This window comes from Bombina bombina, chromosome 2 (assembly GCF_027579735.1).
Source record: "Bombina bombina isolate aBomBom1 chromosome 2, aBomBom1.pri, whole genome shotgun sequence".
Classification (NCBI taxonomy): domain Eukaryota; kingdom Metazoa; phylum Chordata; class Amphibia; order Anura; family Bombinatoridae; genus Bombina; species Bombina bombina.
The window spans coordinates 652,752,748-652,779,187 of record NC_069500.1 but is presented as its reverse complement, the minus strand read 5'-3'; the positions used below and the strand labels follow the sequence as shown (position 1 = coordinate 652,779,187).

The window sequence follows — 26,440 nt, the reverse complement described above, 5'->3', positions numbered from 1 at the left end:
CAGTTAGAAACCAGTAGTGCAATAATAGAAGTAAATTAGAAAGTTGTTTAAAATTATATTCTCTGTGCAAATCATGAAATAAATATTTTGGGTTTCATGTCCCTTTAAATAAAAGACACCACAGCTGTATGAAATAGAAATAAAATAAACAGAAAGGTGTTTTAAAGATAATGCAATGATAATGGTAAATTGCTGCTAATTTAACTTCTATAAAAAATAAATAAAAATAAAATACTTTACAAGGCAACATGCAGTAAAGCCCCTCAGATAAGTCTGGCGATGCCTTTTATTTAGAAAGTCTGCAAGACCTCTTCATAAGACACAGTGCAGTATAAAATTATATAGAAGACCCTACAACTAAGGGGATGCGTAAGCAGTTGGCGTGTACTTAACTGTCAAAAAGCCCAGTTAGAAGCATATGAAATCACCAAAGGCACAGTTGTATACTGCACAAACAGTGTGACCCCCGTGGATACAGCTGTAAAGACTACAGATTGCTTGCAGCTAATCCAGAGATTTCTATAGGCAGTGGAAAAAGCATCAGAGACAGAAATGTCTTCTGTTCTTTCAAATGCTGCCAAGGAGGCTTTTATCACGTGTAATTGTTGTTGCTTTTGAACACTAACTTGTCAACTCTTTAAATTCCCCCTTTTGTTGTATAAAGTTTTGAATTATTTTAAATAAAGACAACAAAGTTATAAAGCTTTCAAAACATAAATGTTTCTTCTTTTAAACAAATAAAAAAAATTACTAAATTGAATAAAAACAGAAAATTTCAACTCCTGAAATGCGCAGAACCTGACAAAGTTATTTACGTTCTCTATAGATAACATTGCACTACACTCGGCTTTTCCTCTTTCTTTTGGCAGTGCTATATACAGTATGTATAACATATGGTTTTATGCACATGCCAGTGATGATCTATTTATAAAAAACAAAATAAAAAAAGCATTTCTTACTGTAAAACAGCTCATGGGGTTTTACTACTTTAGGAGTATATTACCTCAACGCATATTCTTGTAACTAGAACATTATTTTTCCACTTCAATACCTATAGAACATAAAACCTTGAAAAACACTCATCTTTGCTTCAGCTAGATTACTATGCAGTGATCTAGAAGTTGGTTAAAACATTAAACATCATGACTTTTTAACCTCTCCAGCCTTCATGAGAGCTTTAATAGCCCGAGCCCTCATCTCCAGTTCCAACAGTTCAAGTTGCTGGGCCGAGGGCTGAACTTCTTCTGGGAGTATTGGTATAGTGGCTGACTGCTCCTCTTCTGCTACTGGCTCAGCAAGGCCAAGGATTTCATTTACACTTTTTTCAATGTCCATTACAAGGTCATCAGACTGTCCAGCTATTTTAGGGGCAACCACAACAGGTACTTCATGACTTCGTTCCTCACAGCTAACGCCTTCAATGTCACTATCCGAAGTGTCAGCATTTATACTAAGAGCGTCACAGTCTTCTCCCCTGGCTACAAGAAATAAAATGGTTTTCTTTAGGCAACACCAAAAGTTTATTTTTGATAACACTATTTAAAGATTAACAATACACAATTTATTTATAAAATATAGATAAAAAAACTGTAATACTAGGTTTTATGGTAACACTAGCTATGGTGTCACAATTAAGTTCAGATACAGCTATGTTTCTCAAACGTTTTGTTGACAATGAGATTCATATTTATTGAGAACACAGTTGTCAGGATATTGGAGTAGGTAAAAACATCCCAGAAATCTTCAGACATTCTCTTCCCTTATGTAACCTCTCCCTGTATTTTCAGCTTCACTTCATGTACAGCAGCCAAGGTCCTATTTTCAGAGAAAGGAGTATCTTCACCAAGAACCTCTGCAACAGATAAAACTTATTGCAATGGCATCACTAAATGGTGCTTCGGGCCACAATACCCTTACATAAATGTTTACTTAAAGGAACACTGAACCCAATTTTTTTTCTTTCGTAATTCAGAGCATGCAATTTAAAGCAACTTTCTAAATTTACTCCTATTACCAATTTTTTCTTCATTCTCTTGCTATTTTTATTTAAATATCAAGAATGAAAGTTTAGAAGCCGGCCCATTTTTTTGTGAATCATGAAAGAAAAAAAAAACAGAATTTATGTTTACCTGATAAATTTCTTTCTCCTACGGTGTGTCCGGTCCACGACTTCATCCTTACTTGTGGGATATTCTCCTTCCCTACAGGAAATGGCAAAGAGAGCACACAGCAAAGCTGTCCATATAGCCCCCCCCCCCCTCTGGCTCCGCCCCCCAGTCATTCGACCGACGGTTAAGAGAAAAAGGAGAAACCATAAGGTGCCGTGGTGACTGTAGTGTACAAAAAACTAAAATTTTAAACCTGACTAAAAGCCAGGGCGGGCCGTGGACCGGACACACCGTAGGAGAAAGAAATTTATCAGGTAAACATAAATTCTGTTTTCTCCTACATTGGTGTGTCCGGTCCACGGCTTCATCCTTACTTGTGGGAACCAAAGCTTTAGGACACGGATGAAGGGAGGGAACAAGTCAGGTAACCTAAACGGAAGGCACCACTGCTTGCAAAACCTTTCTCCCAAAAATAGCCTCCGAAGAAGCATAAGTATCGAATTTGTAAAATTTGGCAAATGTATGCAGAGAAGACCAAGTCGCTGCCTTACAGATCTGTTCAACAGAAGCCTCATTCTTGAAGGCCCATGTGGAAGCCACAGCTCTAGTAGAGTGAGCTGTAATTCGTTCAGGAGGCTGCCGTCCGGCAGTCTCATAAGCTAATCGGATGATGCTTTTTAGCCAAAAGGAAAGAGAGGTAGCAGTAGCTTTCTGACCTCTCCTCTTACCAGAATAGACGACAAACAAGGATGATGTCTGTCTGAAATCCTTTGTTGCTTCTAAATAGAATTTTAAAGCACGAACAACATCTAGGTTATGTAACAAACGTTCCTTCTTCGAAACTGGATTCGGACACAGAGAAGGAACAACTATTTCCTGGTTAATATTCCTGTTGGAAACCACCTTTGGAAGAAAACCAGGCTTGGTACGTAAAACTACCTTATCTGTATGGAAAACCAGATAGGGTTAAGTACACTGCAAAGCAGACAATTCAGAAACTCTTCTAGCAGAAGAAATAGCAACCAAAAACAGAACTTTCCAAGATAGTAACTTAATATCTATGGAATGTAAAGGTTCAAACGGAACCCCTTGAAGAACTGAAAGAACTAAGTTTAGACTCCATGGAGGAGTCATAGGTCTGTAGACAGGCTTGATTCTGACTAACGCCTGTACAAACGCTTGTACATCTGGCACGGCTGCCAGACGTTTGTGCAACAAGACAGACAGAGCAGATATCTGTCCTTTTAGAGAACTAGCTGACAGACCTTTCTCCAAACCCTCTTGGAGAAAGGAAAGTATCCTTGGAATCCTAATTTTACTCCATGAGTAACCCTTGGATTCGCAACAACAGATATATTTTTGCCATATCTTATGGTAAATTTTCCTGGTCACAGGTTTTCTGGCCTGAACCAGAGTATCTATAACAGATTCCGAAAACCCAAGCTTAGATAGAATCAAGCGTTCAATTTCCAAGCAGTCAGTTGCAGAGAAACTAGATTTGGATTTTCGAATGGACCTTGTACTAGAAGGTCCTGTCTCAAAGGTAGCTTCCATGGTGGAGCCGATGACATATTCACCAGGTCTGCATACCAAGTCCTGCGTGGCCATGCAGGAGCTATTAGAATCACCGAAGCCTTCTCCTGTTTGATCCTGTCTACTAGCCTGGGAAGGAGAGGAAACGGTGGAAACACATAAGCTAGATTGAACGACCAAGGCGCCACTAATGCATCTACTAGTGTCGCCTTGGGATCCCTGGATCTGGACCCGTAGCGTGGAACCTTGGAGTTCTGACGAGACGCCATCAGATCCATATCTGGAATGCCCCATAGTTGAGTTAACTGGGCAAAGACCTCCGGGTGAAGTTCCCACTCCCCCGGATGGAAAGTCTGACGACTCAAATAATCCGCCTCCCAGTTGTCTACTCCTGGGATGTGAATTGCAGATAGATGGCAGGAGTGATCCTCCGCCCATTTGATGATCTTGGATACCTCTTTGTCCCTCCCTGATGATTGATGTACGCTACAGTCGTCATGTTGTCCGACTGAAATCTTATGAATTTGGCCTTCGCTAGATGAGGCCAAGCCAGGAGCGCATTGAATATCGCTCTCAGTTCCAAAATGTTTATCGAGAGGAGAGACTCTTCCCGAGACCATAGACCCTGAGCTTTCAGGGAGTCCCAGACTGCGCCCCAGTCTAAGAGACTGGCGTCGGTCGTGACAATGATCCACTCTGGCCTGCGGAAACTCATTCCCTGAGACAGGTGATCCTGAGACAACCACCAGAGGAGTGAGTCTCTGGTCTTCTGGTCCATTTGAATCTGGATAATTCCCATTCCACTGTTTGAGCATGCACAGTTGCAATGGTCTTAAATGAATTCGAGCAAAAGGAACCACATCCATTGCCGCAACCATTAATCCTATTACCTCCATGCACTGAGCTATGGAGGGCTGAGGAATAGATTGAAGAACTCGACAAGCGTTCAGAAGCTTTAACTTCCTGACCTCTGTCAGAAAGATCTTCATTTCTACGGAGTCTATTATTGTTCCCAGAAAGGGAACCCTTGTGGACGGGGACAGGGAACTTTTTTCTATGTTCACCTTCCACCCGTGAGATCTGAGAAAGGCTAAAACAATGTCTGTATGAGCCCTTGCTTTGGGAAGGGACGACGCTTGTATTAGAATGTCGTCTAGGTAAGGTGCTACTGCAATGCCCCTCGGCCTTAGTACCGCTAGAAGGGACCCTAGCACCTTTGTGAAAATTCTGGGAGCAGTGGCTAAACCGAACGGAAGAGCCACGAACTGGTAATGTTTGTCCAGAAAGGCGAACCTCAGGAACTGATGGTGATCTTTGTGGATAGGAATATGCAGGTACGCATCCTTTAAGTCCACGGTAGTCATGTATTGACCCTCCTGGATCGTTGGTAAAATTGTCCGAATGGTTTCCATTTTGAATGATGGAACTCTGAGGAATTTGTTTAGAATTTTTAAGTCCAGAATTGGCCTGAAAGTTCCTTCTTTTTTGGGAACTACAAACAGGTTTGAGGAAAAACCCAGTCCTTGTTCCGCTGTTGGAACTGGGTGTATCACTCCCATCTTTAATAGGTCTTCTACGCAACGTAAGAATGCCTGTCTCTTTATCTGGTCTAAAGATAAGCGAGACATGTGGAACCTTCCCCTTGGAGGAAGTTTCTTGAACTCTAGAAGATACCCCTGAGAAACAATTTCTAGTGCCCAGGGGTCCGGAACATCTCTTGCCCAAGCCTGAGCAAAGAGAGAAAGTCTGCCCCCTACTAGATCCGGTCCCGGATCGGGGGCTACCCCTTCATGCTGTCTTGGTAGCAGCAGCAGGCTTTTTGGCCTGTTTTCCCTTGTTCCAGCCTTGCAATGGTTTCCATGCTGGTTTAGGCTGGGAAGTGTTACCCTCTTGTCTAGAGGCTGCAGAGTTAGCAGCCGGTCCGTTCCTGAAATTGCGAAAGGAACGAAAATTAGACTTATTTTTTGCTTTGAAAGGCCTATCCTGTGGAAGGGCATGGCCCTTTCCCCCAGTGATGTCTGAAATAATCTCCTTCAATTCTGGCCCGAAAAGGGTCTTACCCTTGAAAGGAATATTAAGCAATTTTGTTTTGGACGACACATCCGCCGACCAAGATTTTAGCCAAAGTGCCCTGCGCGCCACTATTGCAAAACCTGAATTTTTCGCCGCTAATTTAGCCAATTGAAAAGCGGCATCCAAAATAAAGGAATTAGCCAACTTTAGGGCGTGAATTTTCTAGTTCATCGAACCAAAAAGACGCCGCCGTGGTGACAGGAATAATGCACGAAATTGGTTGAAGAAGGAAACCTTGCTGAACAAAAATCTTCTTAAGCAATCCTTCCAATTTTTTATCCATAGGATCTTTGAAAGCGCAACTGTCCTCTATAGGAATAGTTGTGCGCTTAGCTAACGTTGAAACTGCCCCCTCTACCTTAGGGACCGTTTGCCATGCATCCCTTCTGGGGTCGACAATGGGGAACATTTTCTTAAATATAGGAGGGGGAACAAAAGGTACACCTGGCTTCTCCCACTCCTTAGTCACTATGTCCGCCACCCTCTTGGGTATCGGAAACGCATCAGCGTGCACTGGGACCTCTAAGAATTTGTCCATTTTGCATAACTTCTCTGGAATCACCAAAGTATCACAATCATCAAGTGTAGCTAGCACCTCCTTAAGCAGAGCGCGGAGATGATCTAGCTTAAATTTAAATGCCACGATATCAGGTTCTGCCTGCTGAGAAATTTTTCCTGAGTCAGAAATTTCTCCCTCGGACAGACCCTCCCTCACTGCCAACTCAGATTGATGTGAGGGCATAACAGATAAATTATCTTCTGCGCCTACTTGCTCATCCTCTGTATTTAAAACTGAGCAATCATGCTTTCTAGGAAATGCTGGCAGTTTGGATAAAAGAGCTGCTAGAGAATTATCCATTACTGCTGTTAATTGCTGCATAGTAACAAGCATTGGTGCGCTAGATGTACTAGGTATCGCCTGCGCGGGCAAAGCTGGTATTGACACAGAAGGAGAGGATGATGAACTATCCCCACTACCTTCATTTAAAGAATCATCTTGGGCAACATTATTAAATGTGACAGTACTGTCCTTAATCTGTTTGGACGCCATGGCACAAATCGCACATACATTTAATGGGGGAACCACCTTGGCCTCCATACACACAGAACATAGGCTATCTGAAGGTACAGACATGTTAAACAGACTTAGGCAGACTTTTAATGCAATAAAAACAATTTTAAACAAAACCGTTACTGTCTCTTTAAAAAATAAAAAGGGCACACTTTATTTCTGAATGATAGAAAAACATCAAAGAAATATCCAATCTTTATGAAATTTATAGACCAGTGTCTTAATGCTTTGAAAGTATTGCACACCAATTTTCAAGCCACTTAACCCCTAAATGTCCAAACCGGAGCTAAAATAACAATTAACCGGTTTAAACACACTACAGTCCCTGCCACAGTCTTTGCTGCGGCGTTTACCTTCCTTAGGGGTTATTCACAACAGTAATAAGCCTCTCTGAAGTCCTTTTCTAAGCCTCTGGACCTTCCACGTGAAGCTGCATGAACTGCCTAGTGAAAAGTAACTGCGCAACTGAGGCGCGAAAATGAGGCCTCCTCCCTCTGCATTCCAGAGTGAAGGGGCCTTTCTGACAAGATTAGGTGTCTAAACGGCTGCCAGGCGCAAATAAAGTTCCCCAAAAGTGTTTCAAAGTTTGCAAAACACTCCAAATGTCACATAAACATGATAAAAACCAAACGACTTAGCCCACAATAGTGTCAACCAGCATAGAGCCCAAGTTATAAGCCTTAATTCTGTTACTGAGTCTAAGAAAATGGCTTACCTATCCCAGAAGGGAAAGCTGACAGTCTTCTAGCATTACTAGGTCTTGTTAGAAAAGTGACTGATCATACCTGAAGCAGATAAGCCTGCAAACTGTTCCCCCCAACTGAAGTTCTCTGGTTTCAACAGTCCTGCGTGGGAACAGCAATGGATTTTAGTTACTGGTGCTAAAATCATACTCCTCTTTTAACAGAAATCTTCATCACTTTCTGTTGTAGAGTAAATAGTACAAACCGGCACTATTTTAAAATAACAAACTCTTGATAGAAGAAATAAAACTACAACTAACACCACATACTCTTTACCATCCCCGTGGAGATGCTACTTGTACAGAGCGGCAAAGAGAATGACTGGGGGGGCGGAGCCAGAGGGGGTCTATATGGACAGCTTTGCTGTGTGCTCTCTTTGCCATTTCCTGTAGGGAATGAGAATATCCCACAAGTAAGGATGAAGCCGTGGACCGGACACACCAATGTAGGAGAAAATGGGTTTAGTAAAAGGGATATAAAAGCCAAATTGTTTGTCGGTTCAGATAGAGCATGTGATTTTAAACAATTTTCTAATTGACTTCTATGATCAATTTTTCGTTGTATTTTGGTATATTTTGTAGAAAAGTAGGGACTTAAAAAGGACACAAGTCCAAAAAAAACTTTCATGATTCAGATAGAGCATGCAATTTTAAACAACTTCCCAATTTACTTTCATTAACAAAATGTGCAGTCTTTTTATATTTACACTGAGTCACCAGCTCTTACTGAGAATATTAAATAATTCAAAGAATATATGTATAAGCATTTGTGATTAGCTGATGGCTGTCACATGTGCAGTGGGAGTGGTAATAGACCTAAAACTTTGAAATTTGTCAGAAAAAAAAAAATCTACTACTCATTTGAAGTGCAGACTAAGCATTAGCTTTTGTTGTTGATTATGCTACTGTATTTACTGGTCCTTTAAGCTCAGGAGGATGAGTATGTTTGGAGCACTATATGGCAGCAGTTTTGCAAGAATGTTATTGATTTGCAATATAACCTTTTTTTAAAAATTGCATGCTCTGTAGGCCGATTTATCATGTCACGAATGGGGCCAAATACATCTGTTTACACGCGAGCCTACAGGCTTGCCGGTCTTAAGACCGCTGCTCCTTAACTTACAGGCGGCGGACAGCAATCCGCCCGATCTCATACTATCAGGTTGATTGACAACCCCTGCTAGCGGCCTTGCAGGGGGCGACATTGCACAAGCAGTTCACCAGAACTGCTTGTGCAATGATAAATGCAGACATCGGTATGCTGTCTGCATTTATCGATGTCTGGCGGACATGATCGCTACAGCGGATCATGTCCGCCAGACACATGATAAATCAGCCCCAATGTCTGAATCAGAAAATACATTTTGGGGTTTATATCCCTTTAAGAATTTTAAAAAACATCCAGAGTTACACTTGAGTGCGAGTAGTTCATTCCAATGTCCGCCTCTGGCTTGTGACATCACCACATAGGGGATCACCTGGTCTCCTGTACACAGCTGTGAATAGACAATACCACTGCAGAAATATTTAAAAAAAAAACAATTAAAATGAAAAGAAAAAAAAAATATCTATTTCCTATTTCTGTTAAAATATTACCGAAAGCCAAAATATTTAGACACACCATATTTATTGGTACAAAAGGATGTTTTAGTTAACTAATTATAGTCCCTTCTCATCTCGAAAAACAGAGCAATCTCCTCCTAAAGCAAAGAAGAATGTCAAAGCACCAGAGTGAAAAGTGATCTTGAAAATAAGAAGCCTCTTAGAGAGAGAAAAAAGCGTATTTAGTAAAAGGCTTGCTCAAGTAGTAAGAGTAATATTAGAACATTTATCAGCTACGCACTAATATCGGGGGAAGGTGTATGCATAAAGTAGGTTACAAGTACCTATTTTTGAATCAGCATCTTCAAACCGTGTATTATCTCTCAATGACGATGTGGAATCTACATTATTGTCTTGCCTGCAAAGAGAACACATTATACACATAAAAACTACAATACAGTACTTTTTATATTCTATATAAAGACTAAAAGGAGATGAAGATCAGACTCTGCATGCAAAAAAAAATACATTTATAATTCCTTCACTTTTTTCTGTATATATTTATAGTGTAAAAATAGGTCAGGGACTTTTAAAGTTTGAATAAGAAGAAACAGAAAAAAGTCCGATAGAAGAGCCTTGTTGTGTGCAACTCCCTATAGCCACGGTTATCCTAGGTATATGCACAACACAGAGGGACAAGTTACAGCTACGTTCCTTAAACAACTCTTCTTCCATTTCTATCTAGCTCGAGTTTGTGGTGTGCTGATGATTGTGTGGAGGGAAGTAAACATTTTTTTTTATTTAAAGGGACAGTCTACACCAGAATTTTTATTGTTTTAAAAGATAGATAATCCCTTTATTGCCCATTTCCCAGTTTTGCATAACCAACACAGTTATAATAATATACTTTTAACCTCTGTGATTATCTTGTATCTAAGCCTCTGCAAACTGCCCCTTTTTTCAGTTCTTTTGACAGACTTGCAGTCTAGCCAATCAGTGCCTGCTCCCAGATTACTTCACGTGCACAAGCACAGTGTTATCTATATGAAATATGTGAATTAACACCCTCTAGTGGTGAAAAACTGTTAAAATGCAATCTGAAAGAGGTGGGCTTCAAGGTCTAAGAAATTAGCATATGAACCTCCTAGGTTAAGCTTTCAACTAAGAATACCAAGAGAACAAAGCAAAATTGGTGATAAAAGTAAATTGGAAAATTGTTTAAAATTACATGCTCTATCTGAATCATGAAAGTTTATTTTGGCCTAGACTGTCCCTTTAATGAAAATGCATTAGGGATGCTTTTGGCTTTGAAATAGAATATGTTGTATTAAAGTCTGGCCTTGAAAAAGAACATATTTAAGAAACGTTAGACCATTTAAGAATACTGCATGGATGTTACAGTCTGTATTGTGCCTTATGACAGAAGTCTAGGATGCCGGTTTAATAGTCCTTACTTTTCAGTATGTACTTCACAATATCTTATCTTGGAGCGTTGACACCTTTCTAAGCTAAAACAATATCATGGCATTTTTATACTTTTATGTAATACATATATATTGTAGTGTGTAAGCTAAGCAAAATCCTCTGCTTAAGAAAGAAAAGCAAGTCTGTATTCTTTGCAACTCTTGTCTGCTGGTAGAAAGAATCATGAAGACAGTGCAAAATGGAATACCGGCTTCTGAGGTGAATTTCTGCAAAAGGGATGAGCAACATCTTGTAGAATTTAGAGACAGTATTTGAAGGTGAACAATGAATAATCCTAGTATGTTTAATCAATTCTTCTGAAATGTGGTAGTATATCTTTTACTGTAATTTGTCACACTAGTGTCTTGTCTTGCAAAAGATGAAAAAGGTAACTGTATACAAACCTACTATTGGAGTAGAGTGAAATAAAGCACATCTGCTTTAAGTGGGCATATTTTTGTTGACCTCTCAGATTTGCCATTACATGTTTATTACCTATCATATGACTCCTACTACAAAAAGTATGTTACTTTCCACCTGATGTTTGGAGCAAGAGCTTAGTAATTTACTCACATTCGCAGTGGAAAATGAAAGTTGATATACTTATACTAAACATTAGAGCCAGGGTACAAAGTAGCCACCTACTACACTGGTTTTATAGAAACATTTGCAAAGTTGTACACAAATAGTGCAATGGTAAAATTATAATCTGAGAGATGCTGAGCAGCACCTTTTTTTAAGGTATAGAATTCATCCTGGTTATGGTGGTGATGAGGTTACTTTTCTGGGGAGTTTAGATGGGTGTGGTTTTTTTCATGCTCAATAATCTATGTCTGTATTTCATAGCCGGTAGATTATAGTGGATTTTGAATTTCTTAGTGAGCTCTCCAGTGATCTGTAGTATATCCTTATCTGTAACTCTTTTATGACTTCATACCTGGCTGAGATTATTTTTCCTCTGCATTTTAAAGCAGCTATATCTGTTTAGGCACGGCTCTTGAATTTCCCATGCCCATCTGACCACTGTTTCAAGTGTAATGGTTTTGCTATTTGTGTTATTTGTAAAATAAAAGGTAGAGAAATAGGCTGTTGTCAGTTTTAGTTGTGGTATTGTTCTTACCTTCACTCTCTCTTCTGTTAGAGTTTATGAGGTGTTTATAATATAAAAAAAAAATGGAGCTAATTTGTTGTAAGTGAGGGGTCCTTTATCCACCTTCTAAAGTTTTACTTCTGCATTCTTCTAATATATATATATATATATATATAAAAATATATATATATATATATCTCAAGTATTTTAAATTTGCCTGGATTAACACGTAAATTCCATTTAAATGTTAAAAGTCCTGAAGTAGATGAATGCAAAACAAATAGCTCACCCACACCTATACACAAAAAAAAAAAAAAAAACGACATGTGAACCATTTTTGCCTCATACACTTATGAAAACAATATAAGTGACAACCAATGTGACAGAACTTTGTTAACCTACATAACAGTCATGGTGATTTGAGATATCCCTTTCTGATCCCTGAATCAGATATTTGTCAAATGAGTTGTTGCGTGTCCAGCCCCCTTTTATAGCAATGGCAATAACTCCCCAGTGATAATTTTAAGTGCCTAGATAATCCCAATCTGGGCTTTTCAAACCTAAGGCTTGGGGAGCACGAAATGGACCTGTCACAGCTAAAGGTTTTATTTGTGAACTGCAAATGTATTTAACAACAAACATTTCTCCTTAAACTGAAAACTACCACTAGCTGCTTATCAGCAGCATGTTGTCCCATTACAAAATATAGCATAAGGCTGTGTCACAACCCTACTTCTCTATCTCTCACCATATGCAACACAAAGAATCAGAGGCGTAACTAGAAACCACAGGGCCCAGGTGCAAGAATCTAAGAAGGCACCCCCGCACACACAAAAAAGGTGAATTTGATACATATTTTTTATTATTATTTATTTTTAACATTTAACACAGAAAAAAAATGTGAATCAGATTACATGTTTACACAAGTTGTATAATGCCTACTTTAATAAAGACATCGCACTTGCAGCCAATTTCACTACATCTAACATAACATTAATACCTAAAAAAAGGCAAAGACTCAGAAAACCGAGCATCCTATAGACCGATAGCTCTTCTCAATGTGGACTATAAGCTCTTAACATCAATAATTGCCAATCGGTTAAAACCACATCTGCATAAAATAATCCACAAAAATCAAACAGGGTTCATGCCTAATAGGAACCCAGTCAGGAATATACATAAGACTATGTTGTTACTAGATTTTTAATGGAATGAGCTTAGACATTAAAATCTGCCTAAGAAAGAAAATGCTGCAATTCTGACAGTAGATGCCGAGAAGGCTTTTGACTACATAAACTGGGATCACTTATTCCACACGCTAGAGGGATTTGGTTTCACAGGCAATATTTATGTTAATCTTATTAAATTAATTTACATTAAACCAACATCAGCTATTATAATTAATGGCATAGTCTACGAACGATTCAATCTCCACCGCGGTACCAGACAGGGCTGCCCTCTCTCCCCCCTCCTTTTTAATATCTCCCTGGAACCGCTAGCAATACTACTTAGACAACAATTACAAGGTATTAAAATAGGCGGACAACAGTTCATTCTCTCCCTTTATGCAGACAACCTAATATTATATCTAAGTAATTTAGAAATAACTCTGCCACTATTGATCAAGGCCACTCAGCAATTTGGCTCTATATCTGTTTATAAGATCAATATTGAAAAAACATAATTTATGTAAGAACTTACCTGATAAATTCATTTCTTTCATATTAGCAAGAGTCCATGAGCTAGTGACGTATGGGATATACATTCCTACCAGGAGGGGCAAAGTTTCCCAAACCTTAAAATGCCTATAAATACACCCCTCACCACACCCACAAATCAGTTTAACGAATAGCCAAGAAGTGGGGTGATAAGAAAAAAGTGCGAAAGCATATAAAATAAGGAATTGGAATAATTGTGCTTTATACAAAAAAATCATAACCACCACAAAAAGGGTGGGCCTCATGGACTCTTGCTAATATGAAAGAAATGAATTTATCAGGTAAGTTCTTACATAAATTATGTTTTCTTTCATGTAATTAGCAAGAGTCCATGAGCTAGTGACGTATGGGATAATGACTACCCAAAATGTGGATCTTTCCCCGCAAGAGTCACTAGAGAGGGAGGGATAAAATAAAGACAGCCAATTCCTGCTGAAAATAATCCACACCCAAAATAAAGTTTAATGAAAACATAAGCAGAAGATTCAAACTGAAACCGCTGCCTGAAGTACTTTTCTACCAAAAACTGCTTCAGAAGAAGAAAACACATCAAAATGGTAGAATTTAGTAAAAGTATGCAAAGAGGACCAAGTTGCTGCTCTGCAAATCTGATCAACCGAAGCTTCATTCCTAAACGCCCAGGAAGTAGAAACTGACCTAGTAGAATGAGCTGTAATCCTTTGAGGCGGAGTTTTACCCGACTCGACATAGGCATGATGAATTAAAGATTTCAACCAAGATGCCAAAGAAATGGCAGAAGCTTTCTGGCTTTTTCTAGAACCAGAAAAGATGAAAAATAGACTAGAAGTCTTTCGGAAAGACTTAGAAGCTTCAACATAATATTACAAAGCTCTAACAACATCCAAAGAATGCAATGATTTCTCCTTAGAATTCTTAGGATTAGGACATAATGAAGGAACCACAATTTCTCTACTAATGTTGTTAGAATACACAACCTTAGGAAAAAATTCAAAAGAAGTTCGCAACACCGCCTTATCCTGATGAAAAATCAGAAAAGGAGACTCACAAGAAAAGAGCAGATAATTCAGAGACTCTTCTGGCAGAAGAGATGGCCAAAAGAAACAAAACTTTCCAAGAAAGAAGTTTAATGTCCAAATGAATGCATGGGTTCAAAAGGAGGAGCTAGAAGAGCCCCCAGAACCAAATTCAAACTCCAAGGAGGAGAAATTGACTTAATGACAGGTTTTATACGAACCAAGTCTTGTACAAAACAATGAATATCAGGAAGATTAGCAATCTTTCTGTGAAAAAGAACAGAAAGGGCAGAGATTTGTCCTGTCAAGGAACTTGCGGACAAACCTTTATCTAAACCATCCTGAAGAAACTATAAAAAATTCTCGGAATTCTAAAAGAATGCCAGGAAAAATGATGAGAAGACACTAAGAAATATGTCTTCCAGACTCTATAATATATCTCTCTAGATACAGATTTACGAGCCTGTAACATAGTATTAATCACAGAGTCAGAGAAACCTCTTTGACCAAGAATCAAGCGTTCAATCTCCATACCCTTAAATTTAAAGATTTGAGATCCTGATGGAAAAAAGGACCTTGCGACAGAAGGTCTGGTCTTAACGGAAGAGCCCACGGTTGGCAAGAGGCCATCCGAAAAAGAATCCGTCCATGCTGGAGCTACCAGCAGAACAAACGAGCATTCCTTCAGAATCTTGGAGATTACTCTTGGAAGAAGAACTAGAGGCGGAAAGATATAGGCAGGATGATACTTCCAAGGAAGTGACAATGCATCCACTGCCTCCGCCTGAGGATCCCTGGATCTGGACAGATACCTGGGAAGTTTCTTGTTTAGATGAGAAGCCATCAGATCTATTTCTGGAAGTTCCCACATTTGAACAATCTGAAGAAATACCTCTGGGTGAAGAGACTATTCGCCCGGATGCAACGTTTGGCGACTGAGATAATCCGCTTCCCAATTGTCTATTCCTGGAATATGAACCGCAGAGATTAGACAGGAGCTGGATTCCGCCCAAACCAGAATTCGAGATACTTCTTTCATAACCAGAGGAGTGAGTCCCTCCTTGATGATTGAAGTATGCCACAGTTGTGACATTGTCTGTCTGAAAACAAATGAACGATTCTCTCTTCAGAAGAGGCCAAGACTGAAGAGCTCTGAAAATTGCACGGAGTTCCAAAATATTGATCGGTAATCTCACCTCCTGAGATTCCCAAACCCCTTGTGCTGTCAGAGACCCCCACACAGCTCCCCAACCTGTAAGACTTGCATCTGTTGAAATTACAGTCCAGGTCGGAAGAACAAAAGAAGCCCCCTGAACTAAACGATGGTGATCTGTCCACCACGTCAGAGAGTGTCGTACAATCGGTTTTAAAGATATTAATTGAGATATCTTTGTGTAATCCCTGCACCATTGGTTCAGCATACAGAGCTGAAGAGGTCGCATGTGAAAATGAGCAAAGGAGATCGCGTCCGATGCAGCAGTCATAAGACCTAAAATTTCCATGCATAAGGCTACCAAAGGGAATGATTGTGACTGAAGGTTTTGACAATGTTAGACTTCTCTTGTCTGACAAAGACAGAGTCATAGACACTGAATCTACCTGGAAACCTAAAAAGGTTACCCTTGTCCGAGGAATCAATGAACTTTTTGGTAAATTGATCCTCCAACCATGATCTTGAAGAAACAACACAAGTCGATTCGTATGAGATTCTGTTAAATGTGAAGACTGAGCAAGTACCAAGATATCGTCCAAATAAGGAAATACCAATACCCTGTTCTCTGAATACAGACAGAAAGGCACCGAGAACCTTAGTAAAAATTCTTGGAGCTGATGCTAAGCCAAACGGTAGAGCCACAAAACTGGTAATGCTTGTCTAAAAAAGAGAATCTCAGAAACTAAAAGTGATCTGGATGAATCGGAATATGCAGATATGCATCCTGTAAATCTATTGTAGACATATAATGCCCTTGCTGAACAAAAGGCAGGATAGTCCTTACAGCTACCATCTTGAATGTTGGTATCCTTACATAACGATTCAATATTGATAGATCCGGAACTGGTCTGAAGGAATTGACCTTCTTTGGTACAATGAAGAGATAGAATAAAACCCCAGCCCCTGTTCCAGAACTGGAACTGGCATAATTACTCCAGCCAACTCTAGATCTGAAACACATTTCAGAAATGCTTGAGCCTTTGCTGGGTTTACTGGGACACGGGAAAGAAAAAAATCTCTTTGCAGGAGGCCTTAACTTGAAGCCAATTCTGTACCCTTCTGAAACAATGTTCTGAAACCAGAGATTGTGAACGGAATTGATCCAAATTTCTTTGAAAAAAACGTAAACTGCCCCATACCAGCTGAGCTGGAATGAGGGCCGCACCTTCATGGGGACTTAGGAGCTGGCTTTGGGTTTCTATAAGGCTTGGATATATTCCAAAGTGAAGAAGGTTTCCAAACTGATACCGCTCCTGAGGATGAAGGATCAGGCTTTTGTTCCTTGTTGTGATGAAAGGAACGAAAACAATTATTAGACCTAAATTTACCTCAGATTTTTTATCCTGTGGTAAAAAAGTTCCCTTCCTTCCAGTAACAGTTGAGATAAAAGAATCCAACTGAGAACCGAATAATTTATTACCCTGGAAAGAAAGGGATAGCAAAGTTGACTTAGAAGACATATCAGCATTCCAAGTTTTAAGCCATAAAGCTCTTCTAGCTAAAATAGTTAGAGACATATACCTGACATCAATTCTAATGATATCAAAGATGGCATCACAAATAAAATAATTAGCATGTTATAGAATAATAATGCTATGAGAATTATGATCTTTTACTTGTTGCGCTAAAGCTTCTAACCAAAAAGTTGAAGCTGCAGCAACATCCGCTAAAAATATAGCAGGAGTAGAGACAGCCCCATTAACCTTAGGGATTTTGTCCCAAACTCTAATCTGTCAAATGGCACAGGATATAATTGCTTGAAACGTTTAAAAGGAGTAAATGAATTACCCAAATTATTCCATTCCCTGGAAATTACTTCAGAAATAGCATCAGGGACAGGAAACACTTCTGGATAACTACAGGATATTTAAAAACCTTATTTAAACGTTTAGTTTTAGTATCAAGAGGATCAGAATCCTCTATTTCTAATGCAATTAATACTTCTTTAAATAAAGAACGAATAAATTCCATCTTGAACAAATACAAAGATTTATCAGCATCAATCTCTGAGACAGAAACCTCTGAACCAGAAGAGCCATTGTCAGTATCAGAATGATGATGTTCATTTAAAAATTCATCTGAAAAAAGAGAAGTTTTAAAAGACTTTTATGTATACTAGAAGGAGAAATAACAGACATAGCCTTCTTAGAAACAAAATCTCTTATGTTATCAGGAACACTCTGAGTATTAGATGTTGACGGAACAGCAACAGGTAATGTAACAGTACTAAAGGAAATTTTATCTGCATTAACAAGTTTGTCATAACATTTAATACAAACAACAGCTGAAGGAACAGATACCAAAAGTGATACACTTAGCTTTGGTAGCTCCAGCACCGGGCAGCGATTTTCCTGAAGTATCTTCTGACTCAGTTGCAACGTGGAACATCTTGCGATATGTAATAGAAAAAACAACATATAAAGCAAAATTTATCAAATTCCTTAAATGACAGTTTCAGGAATGGGAAAAAAATGCCAGTGAACAAGCTTCTAGCAACCAGAAGCAATAAATAATGAGACTTAAATAATGTGGAGACAAAAGTGAAGCCCATATTTTTTTTAGCGACAAATAAGACGCCCACATTATTTGGCGCCTAAATGCTTTTGGCGCCAAAAATGACACCACATCCGGAACGCCGACATTTTTGGCGCAAAAGATTGTCAAAAAATGACGCAACTTCCGGCGACACGTATGACGCCGGAAACGGAAAAGATTTTTTTTTTTTTTTGGCGCCAAAAAAGTCAGCGCCAAGAATGACGCAATAAAATGAAGCATTTTCAGCCCCCGCGAGCCTAATAGCCCACAGGGAAAAAGTCAAATTTTTTAAGGTAAGAAAAAAATGATTGATTCAAATGCATTATCCCAAATATGAAACTGACTGTCTGAAAATAAGGAATGTTGAACATCCTGAGTCAAGACAAATAAATGTTTGAATACATATATTTAGAACTTTATAAAAAAGTGCCCAACCATAGCTTAGAGTGTCACAGAAAATAAGACTTACTTACCCCAGGACACTCATCTACATGTTTGTAGAAAGCCAAACCAGTACTGAAACGAAAATCAGCAGAGGTAATGGTATATATATATATAAGAGTATATCGTCGATCTGAAAAGGGAGGTAAGAGATGAATCTCTACGACCGATAACAGAGAACCTATGAAATAGACCCCGTAGAAGGAGATCATTGCATTCAAATAGGCAATACTCTCCTCACATCCCTCTGACATTCACTGCACGCTGAGAGGAAAACCGGGCTCCAACCTGCTGCGGAGCGCATATCAACGTAGAATCTAGCACAAACTTACTTCACCACCTCCATAGGAGGCAAAGTTTGTAAAACTGATTTGTGGGTGTGGTGAGGGGTGTATTTATAGGCATTTTAAGGTTTGGGAAACTTTGCCCCTCCTGGTAGGAATGTATATCCCATACGTCACTAGCTCATGGACTCTTGCTAATTACATGAAAGAAATCAGAATTGCTATGGCTAAATAAACCGGCTAAACTACTTTACAAGCACCTATTTAAAGAAGTATAACAAATAAAATACTTAGGAGTAATTCTAACTTTAGATCCACAAGAATGGTATGAACGGAATTTCGCTCAGTTCTTTATAGAATGTAAAAAGAAAAATACAGTTTGGATAAATCTTCCAATTTCTATTACAGCATGAACAATGTTGGTTAAAACAATTTTATTTCCTAAACCATTGTACCTGCTCCAAAATATCCCTCTATTTCTAAATAAATCGGATATAAAAAAAATTAACCAAGTATGTACAAAATTCATTTGGGGTGGGTAAAGACCTCAAATTGCCATAAATAAACGGATGAGAACTAAAGAGTTTGCTGGACTGGCCTTCCCAAATGTGAAATTTAATAATTTATTAACATTGCTCAAATTCGCCTTAGATTGGGTAACTGAACAAGATTACATTACATTCACTCTATGTGAAAATAATATGATTGCCCCGTACAACTTAAAAGCTCTTCTGCACTGTCATAAATCCAAATTACCAACTATAGTAACTAGAATGCTTACCTTCAAACACATAATATTGGCATGGCAAAAATATTGCTCAGAAAATAAGATTAATCCCCATTGCTCAGAATATTTAACAATCACTGGGAACCCTGAATTTATACCAGGTCTCTCCCACAGGGTTTTTTCACAATGGAAAATCAAGGGTTTAATATATATTAAACAACTTTTACTACCAAATTTAACTATTAACTCCTTCCAAAATATAGCAAGTCAATTCAATCTATTGAACCGACACTGGGTACACTAGGAAGTAGAATTAAACTATATCAAGGTGGAATATATTCAATATCTCAATTATATAATTTGATTAATTCCAATTCTAATTTAAGCCAGATACAGGGAATTTGTGATAAATGGCGTCAGGACTTCTTTAGCATAAATAGCTTAGATATACAAGATAGTCTTAAAATAATAAATAAAACGTGGGTACCAACTGCATGGCGTGAATCACACTTGAAATTAATTAACAAGACGTATAGAACAGCATATAATCTTAAGAAGTGGTATAAGACAAATCCAAAATGTAACGCACAAGCAGCAGATATTCTACGCTACTTTTGGGCATGCCCCAAGATCCATCAGCTGTGGTCACAAATCAATTATTGGCTCAAAAGGAATTTGGTAATAGGAGATGAGATCCTAAGACAACATTTGTTTTTTTTTAATCAAATATTCAGAACATCATAAGGATATTGACTTACTTAATACAATAATACTATTAGTACGGAATCTTATACTAAAAAGATGGAAGTCCTCAACAGCGCCTAAGTTTGTATAATGTAAAAAGGCACTGATAACTCAATGTACTATTGAACAATATCTCACTAATATTCAAATAAAAAGTTTTTTTTGTTTTTTTTAAATGGACAAAAGGTCAAGTCCTTCCAGAAAATTCACAAACTCAATTAGTTAAGCCATTTAATACCACTAAATATGTACAGCAAAATGTTTACACAGGCCAATTTCTAGAATGTTGGGTAGAGGTTTAGGGGGTGGCGGGCGGGAGGAGGGAGAAGAGGGATAATAGAATTTTTTAATTTTTTTTCTCTCCCTTATGTGATTATTAGTTAACAATGCATGTACACCAGCATATGTTTCTTTTCCTTTTTTTGTTTATTATGATCCACGAAGGAAGAATGTTCCTCCATATTTTTGATCTGTGTGCCTATTTTTGAAAATTAATAAAAATATATTTAAAAAAAAAAATGGATTACATGTCTGCAAAAGGAGGTACCCTGTGCCCACAGTCTGTGAGATGGTCTGACCCCCTATTACTGTATATAGTGTCACTGTTTAATCCACCAGTACTGTATATAGTGAGTTAGTGACAGTCTGTAATCTGCTGGTGAGATGGCTGGCCTGACCCTATCCGCCCCAGTACTTTATAAAGTGACCACAGTAGTCTGTGACATGGTCCAGCCCCCCCGTACTGTATATAGTGGTACTGTTTACCCCCCGCCCCTACCATGCTGTAGTAACAAGGGTTCCACAAACACACACACATACATACATGCATAAATACACACAGAGTCACATACATAAACACCAATGGGTGAAACAGAAGCACTAACCCCTGTAGTCAGAGACAAAGAGACTAGTGAAGCATCACATCACACACACATGATATCAGTGCAGGCAGTGGCAGGTCAATGTTTTATTTATTTTTTTAAGCTGGGCCCCCATCCTTGGGGGCCCAGTCGCAATTGCGTCCTCTGCACCCCGTGTAGTTTCATCCCTGCAAAGAATCCTTATATAGTTGTGACTCGTACATGCATTTTACACATGAAATGAGAGAAAAACTTGCACCTTGTCTTCTCAAATCACACTTTTGTATTCTCTGTATCTGTTTGTTACAGAGACTGTGTGCATGTGTGTTCAAGGCAACTATTAAAAATACAATGAGCATTGTTTTTACCAAATTATTAGATTTTCTAAAATGGGCTGTAGACTTGAGTGAAAATAAAAATATCCATTCTTGAAAAGAAAAAAAAAAGAAAAATTGTCACATATTTTACAATCCTTTTCCATTTTATGAAACATCATTACAGTTATCAAATGTAATTTTAATGAAACTGCATAATACAATCATTTAGTGTTATTTAGTACTAAAAATCATTTTCACAATCATTTATACATAATAACCAAAGAATATAACAGAATTCAGGTATGAAAAAAAAACAAACACACAAAAATGTATAAAAAAATTTATGCTTACCTGATAAATTTATTTCCAGATATGGCGAGTCCACAACGTCATCAATTACTAGTGGGAATATCACTCCTGGCCAGCAGGAGGCGGCAAAGACCACCACAGCAAAGCTGTTAAGTATCACTCCCCTACCCATAATCCCCAGTCATTTGACCAAAGGGAAATGGAAAAAAGGAATAACACAAAGGGGTAGAGGTGCCTGAGGTTTAGTAAAAAATAACTGTCTTAAATTTACGGGTGGGGTTGTGGACTCACCATATTCGGAAATAAATTTATCAGGTAAGCATAAATTTTGTTTTCTTTTTTAAGATATGGTGAGTCCACAACGTCATCAATTACTAGTGGGAACCAATACCCAAACTAGAGGACACAGATGACTAGGGAGGGAGAACAAGACAGGCAGACCTAACAGAAGGCACCACTGCTTGAAGAACCTTTCTTCTAAAAGAAACCTCAGCCGAGGCAAAAGTATAAAATTTATAAAATTTTGAAAAAGTGTGCAGAGAGGACCAAGTTGCACCTTGCAAATCTGTTCCATAGAAGCTTCATTTTTGAAAGTCAAGAAGACAAGACAGCCTTCGTGGAATGAGCCGTAACTCTCTCAGGAGGCTGCTGTCCATAAGCAAAACGAATCATACTTCTCAACCAAAAAGAGAAGTAGCAGTAGCCTTCTGACCCTTACACTTTCCCAAGAAACAAACAAAAGGGCAGATGACTGGTGAAAATCCTTAGTCGCCTGTAAATAGAATTTTAAAGTAAGCGCTACATCCAAGTTGTGCAACACACTCCTTATGAGAAGAAGAATTGGGACAGAGAGAAGGAACAACAATTTTCTGATTGACATTTCTTACTGAAACCACCTTAGGAAGAAAACCCAACCTAGTACGCAAGACCACCTTATCCACATGAAAGATAAGGTAAGGAGAATCATACTGCAAAGCCGCGAGTTCCGAAACTCTCCTCGCAGAAGAAATAGCAACAATAAACAAAACCTTACAAGATAACAAATTAATATATATGGAATGCATTGGCTCAAACGGAGGCTGCTGCACAACTTTAAGAACAAGGTTAAGACACCAAGGAGGAGTAACCGATTTAAACACAGGCCTGATTCTGACCAAGGTCTGACAAAAGGATTGAACATCTGGCACAACCGCCAAACGCTTATGTAACAGAATAGATAAAGCAGAAATCTGACCTTTCAGAGTACTAACTGACAACCCCTTCTCAAGACCTTCCTGGAGAAAAGACAAAATTCTAAGAATCCTAACCCTACTCCAAGAGTAGCCCTTAGATTCACACCAATAAAAGGTATTTAAGCCATACCTTATGGTAAATTTTTCGAGTAACAGGCTTGCGAGTCTGGATCATGGTCTCAATGACCATTTAGAAAAACCACGCTTAGACAAAACTAAGCGTTCAATCTCCAAGCAGTCAGTTTCAGAGAAACGAGATATGGATGGAAGAATGGACCCTGAGTTAGAAGATTCTTCCTCAGAGGCAACCTCCAAGGAGGCAGAGATGACATTTTTACTAGGTCTGCATACCAGATCCTGCAAGGCCATGCAGGAGCTATTAGAATTACCAATGCTCTCTCCTGTTTGATGACTCGTAGAAGGAGTGCAAACGGAGGGAACAAATAAACTAGACCGAACCCCCAAGGAACCGCCAGAGCATCTATCAGAACTGCCTGTGAATCTCTTGACCTTGAACCGTACCTTGGAAGCTTGGCATTTTCCCGATACGCCATCAGATCCAACTCCGGGGGTACCCCCCATTTGAGGGTTAACCTGGAGAACACCTCCGAATGGAGAGCCCATTCGCTGGGATGAAATGTCTGTCTGCTCAGGAAATCCGCTTCCCAGTTGTCCACTCCTGGAATGTGGATGGCAGATAGACGACAATCGTGACCTTCCGCCCACTGAATAATCTGAGCCACCTGCCTCATGGCTAAGGAACTCAGAGTTCCTCCCTGCTGGCTGATGTAAGCCACTGAGGTGATATTGTCCAACTGAAATCTGATAAAGCGGGCTAAAGCCAACTGAGGCCGTTATCAAAGAATTATAAATCGTTCTCGACTCCAAGAGGTTTATGGGGAGAGCAGACTCCTCCCAAATCCATAATCCCTGCGCCCTTAACAAGTCCCAGACTGATCCCTAGCCTAGCAGGTTGGCATCTGTGGTCACAATCACCCAAGAAGGTCTCCAGAAGCATGCGCCCTGAGACAGATGTTCCTGAGAAAACCACCATGGAAGAGAGTCTCTCGCTGACACGTCTAGATCTATCCTTTGAGACAGATCCGAAGGGTTACTGTTCCATTGTCTGAGCATGCATAACTGCAGAGCTCTCAAATGGAAATGAGCAAAGGGAATGATGTCCATGGAAGCGACCATCAGATCAATCACCTCCATACATTGAGCTACTGATGGCCGAACAGTAGACTGAAGAGAGAGGCAAGCAGAGAGAATTTTGGATTTCCTGACCTCCGTCAGAAAAACTTTCATAGATAGGGAATCTAATATAGTCCCTAAGAACACCACCCTTGTAGCTAAAACAAGGGAACTCTTTCCCAGATTCACTTTCCATCCATGGGAACGTAGAGAAGATAACAAGATCTCTGTATGAGAGATTGCTTATTGAAAAGATGGCACCTGAACCAAAATGTCGTCTAAGTAAGGTGCCACTGTAATTTCCCCGAGACCTGATCACTACCAAGAGAGCTCCCAGAAAAAATTCTGGGAGCTGTGGCAAGGCCAAATGGAAGAGCCACAAACTGGAAAGGTTTGTCTAGAAAAGCGAATCTCAGGAATTTGTAATGATCCCTGTGAATAGGAACATGAAGATATACGTCCTTCAGGTCTACGGTCGTCATGAACCCTCTCTTGGACCAAAGGAAGAATGGACCGAAAAGGTCTCCATTTTGAAGGAAGGTACCCTGAGAAACTTGTTGAGACACTTTGGATCTAAAATGGGCCAAAAAGTTCCCTCTTTTTTGGGAACCACAAAAAGATTTGAATAAAATCCTAGACCCTGTTCCGATCCTGAAGGCAGTTCAAGAATGCCTCTCTTTTTACCTGATCTGCAGATAATCTTGAGAGGTGAAATCTGCCCCTGGGAGGGAGAGATCTGAACTCTATCTTGTAACCCTGGGTAACTATGCCCACAGCCCAAGGGTCTGGGACATCTCAAACCACGCCTGACAAAACAGGGAAAGTCTGCCCCCCACTTGATTCGATCCCAGACAGAGAGCCAACCCTTCATGCTGACTTAAGAGTCAGCTGTGGGTTTCTTAGATTGTTTCCCCTTGTTCCAAGACTGACTGGGTCTCCAAGAAGGCCTGGATTGCTCCTGTTTGGAAGCGGAAGAGGCAGACTTCTGACCTTTGAAATTACGAAAGGAACGAAAATTACTTTGACGTCCTTTAAATCTAATCTTCTTGTCTTGCGGTAGAAAAGATCATTTTCCACACGTAATATCAGATATTATTTCAGCCAATCCAGGTCCAAACAAAGTCTTACCCTTGTAAGGAAGCGCCAAAAGCTTAGATTTGGAGGAAACATCAGCTGACCAAGATTTTAGCCACAAAGCCCTGCGGGCCAAGCCAGCCATCTTGGCCCCCAATCTAATAACTTGCATGTTAGCATCAGAAATAAAGGAATTGGCTATCTTAAGAGCCTTAATCCTATCCTGAATCTCCTCTAAAATAGACTCAGACAAGGTATCACACCAATAAGATGCTGCACTAGTTACTGTGGCAATACAAACAGCAGGTTGCCATTGTAAACCCTGATGAACATACATCATCTTCAAATAAGCCTCCAGCTTTTTTTTTTTGTCCATTGGATCCTTAAAAGATCAACTATCTTCTATAGGAATCATAGTCCTCTTAGCCAGAGAAGAAATAGCCCCTTCTACTTTAGGCACTGTGCGCCATGAATCTTTAATGGAATCTGCAACAGGAAACATCCTTTTAAAGACTGAAGATGGGGGGGGAAAAAAAGGAATCCCTGGCTTCTCCCATTCCTGTGCAATAATCTCTGTCACACGGTCTGGAACAGGAAACACTTCCACTGAGGAAGGAAAATCATAGAATCTAATAAGCTTACTAGATTTCTTAGGGTTAACCCCGACTAGAGAGTCAGAGTCGTCCAAAGTAGCCAATTCCTCCTTTAACAAAACACAAAGGTGTTCAAGCTTAAACATGAAATGTACCTCTTCAGCTTCAGATAAAGGATTTACACTGTCATAATCTAAAATCTCACCCTCAGAAACTACCCAGGTAACGTCCTCCTCAATGTTATGAGGAAGTTCAACCTGCATAGCAGCAGCTGAAACATGCACCTTACTATCTCTTAAATATTTAGTTTTCCTCTCTTTCGTTTTCCCAATACAGGAAAAGCAGATAATGCTGCAGATACCACCGAAGATAACTGTGCAGCAAAATCTGCAGGCAAATAAACTCCACCAGGAAGTTGAGAGGAACCACAGGGCACTGCATGTGACACCATAGAGGCTTGGGGCGTTGGAGGAGAAAGCTGCTGCATTGCCTGAACAGTATCATCCTGAGAGACATTAGGCATTATTATTATAAAGCAATTTTTCTTTACATTGAAGTGTTCTAGCTAAACAAGAAGTAC

At 39.3% G+C, this 26,440-nt stretch overlaps 1 protein-coding gene and 1 long non-coding RNA gene across 2 annotated transcripts in view; both read right to left on the bottom strand.

The window, feature by feature from the left end:
- Positions 1-268: 268 nt before the first annotated feature.
- The window catches only part of CAAP1 (caspase activity and apoptosis inhibitor 1), a 56,751-nt gene continuing 30,579 nt past the window's right edge, over positions 269-26,440 (bottom strand). Inside the window, exons 5-6 of the mRNA XM_053702596.1 lie at positions 9,415-9,488; positions 269-1,478 (exon numbers count right to left, since the gene is read on the bottom strand). Of these exons, the coding sequence (XP_053558571.1) occupies positions 1,141-1,478; positions 9,415-9,488 (412 nt within the window). The 3' untranslated portion in view covers positions 269-1,140. The remainder of the gene's footprint in view (positions 1,479-9,414; positions 9,489-26,440) is intronic.
- Positions 1,497-9,403, bottom strand: LOC128649367 (uncharacterized). The gene is made up of 2 exons (XR_008400668.1): positions 8,940-9,403; positions 1,497-1,852 (listed from the first exon to the last, which is right to left on the bottom strand). It is a non-coding gene; the product is annotated as an uncharacterized LOC128649367 (long non-coding RNA).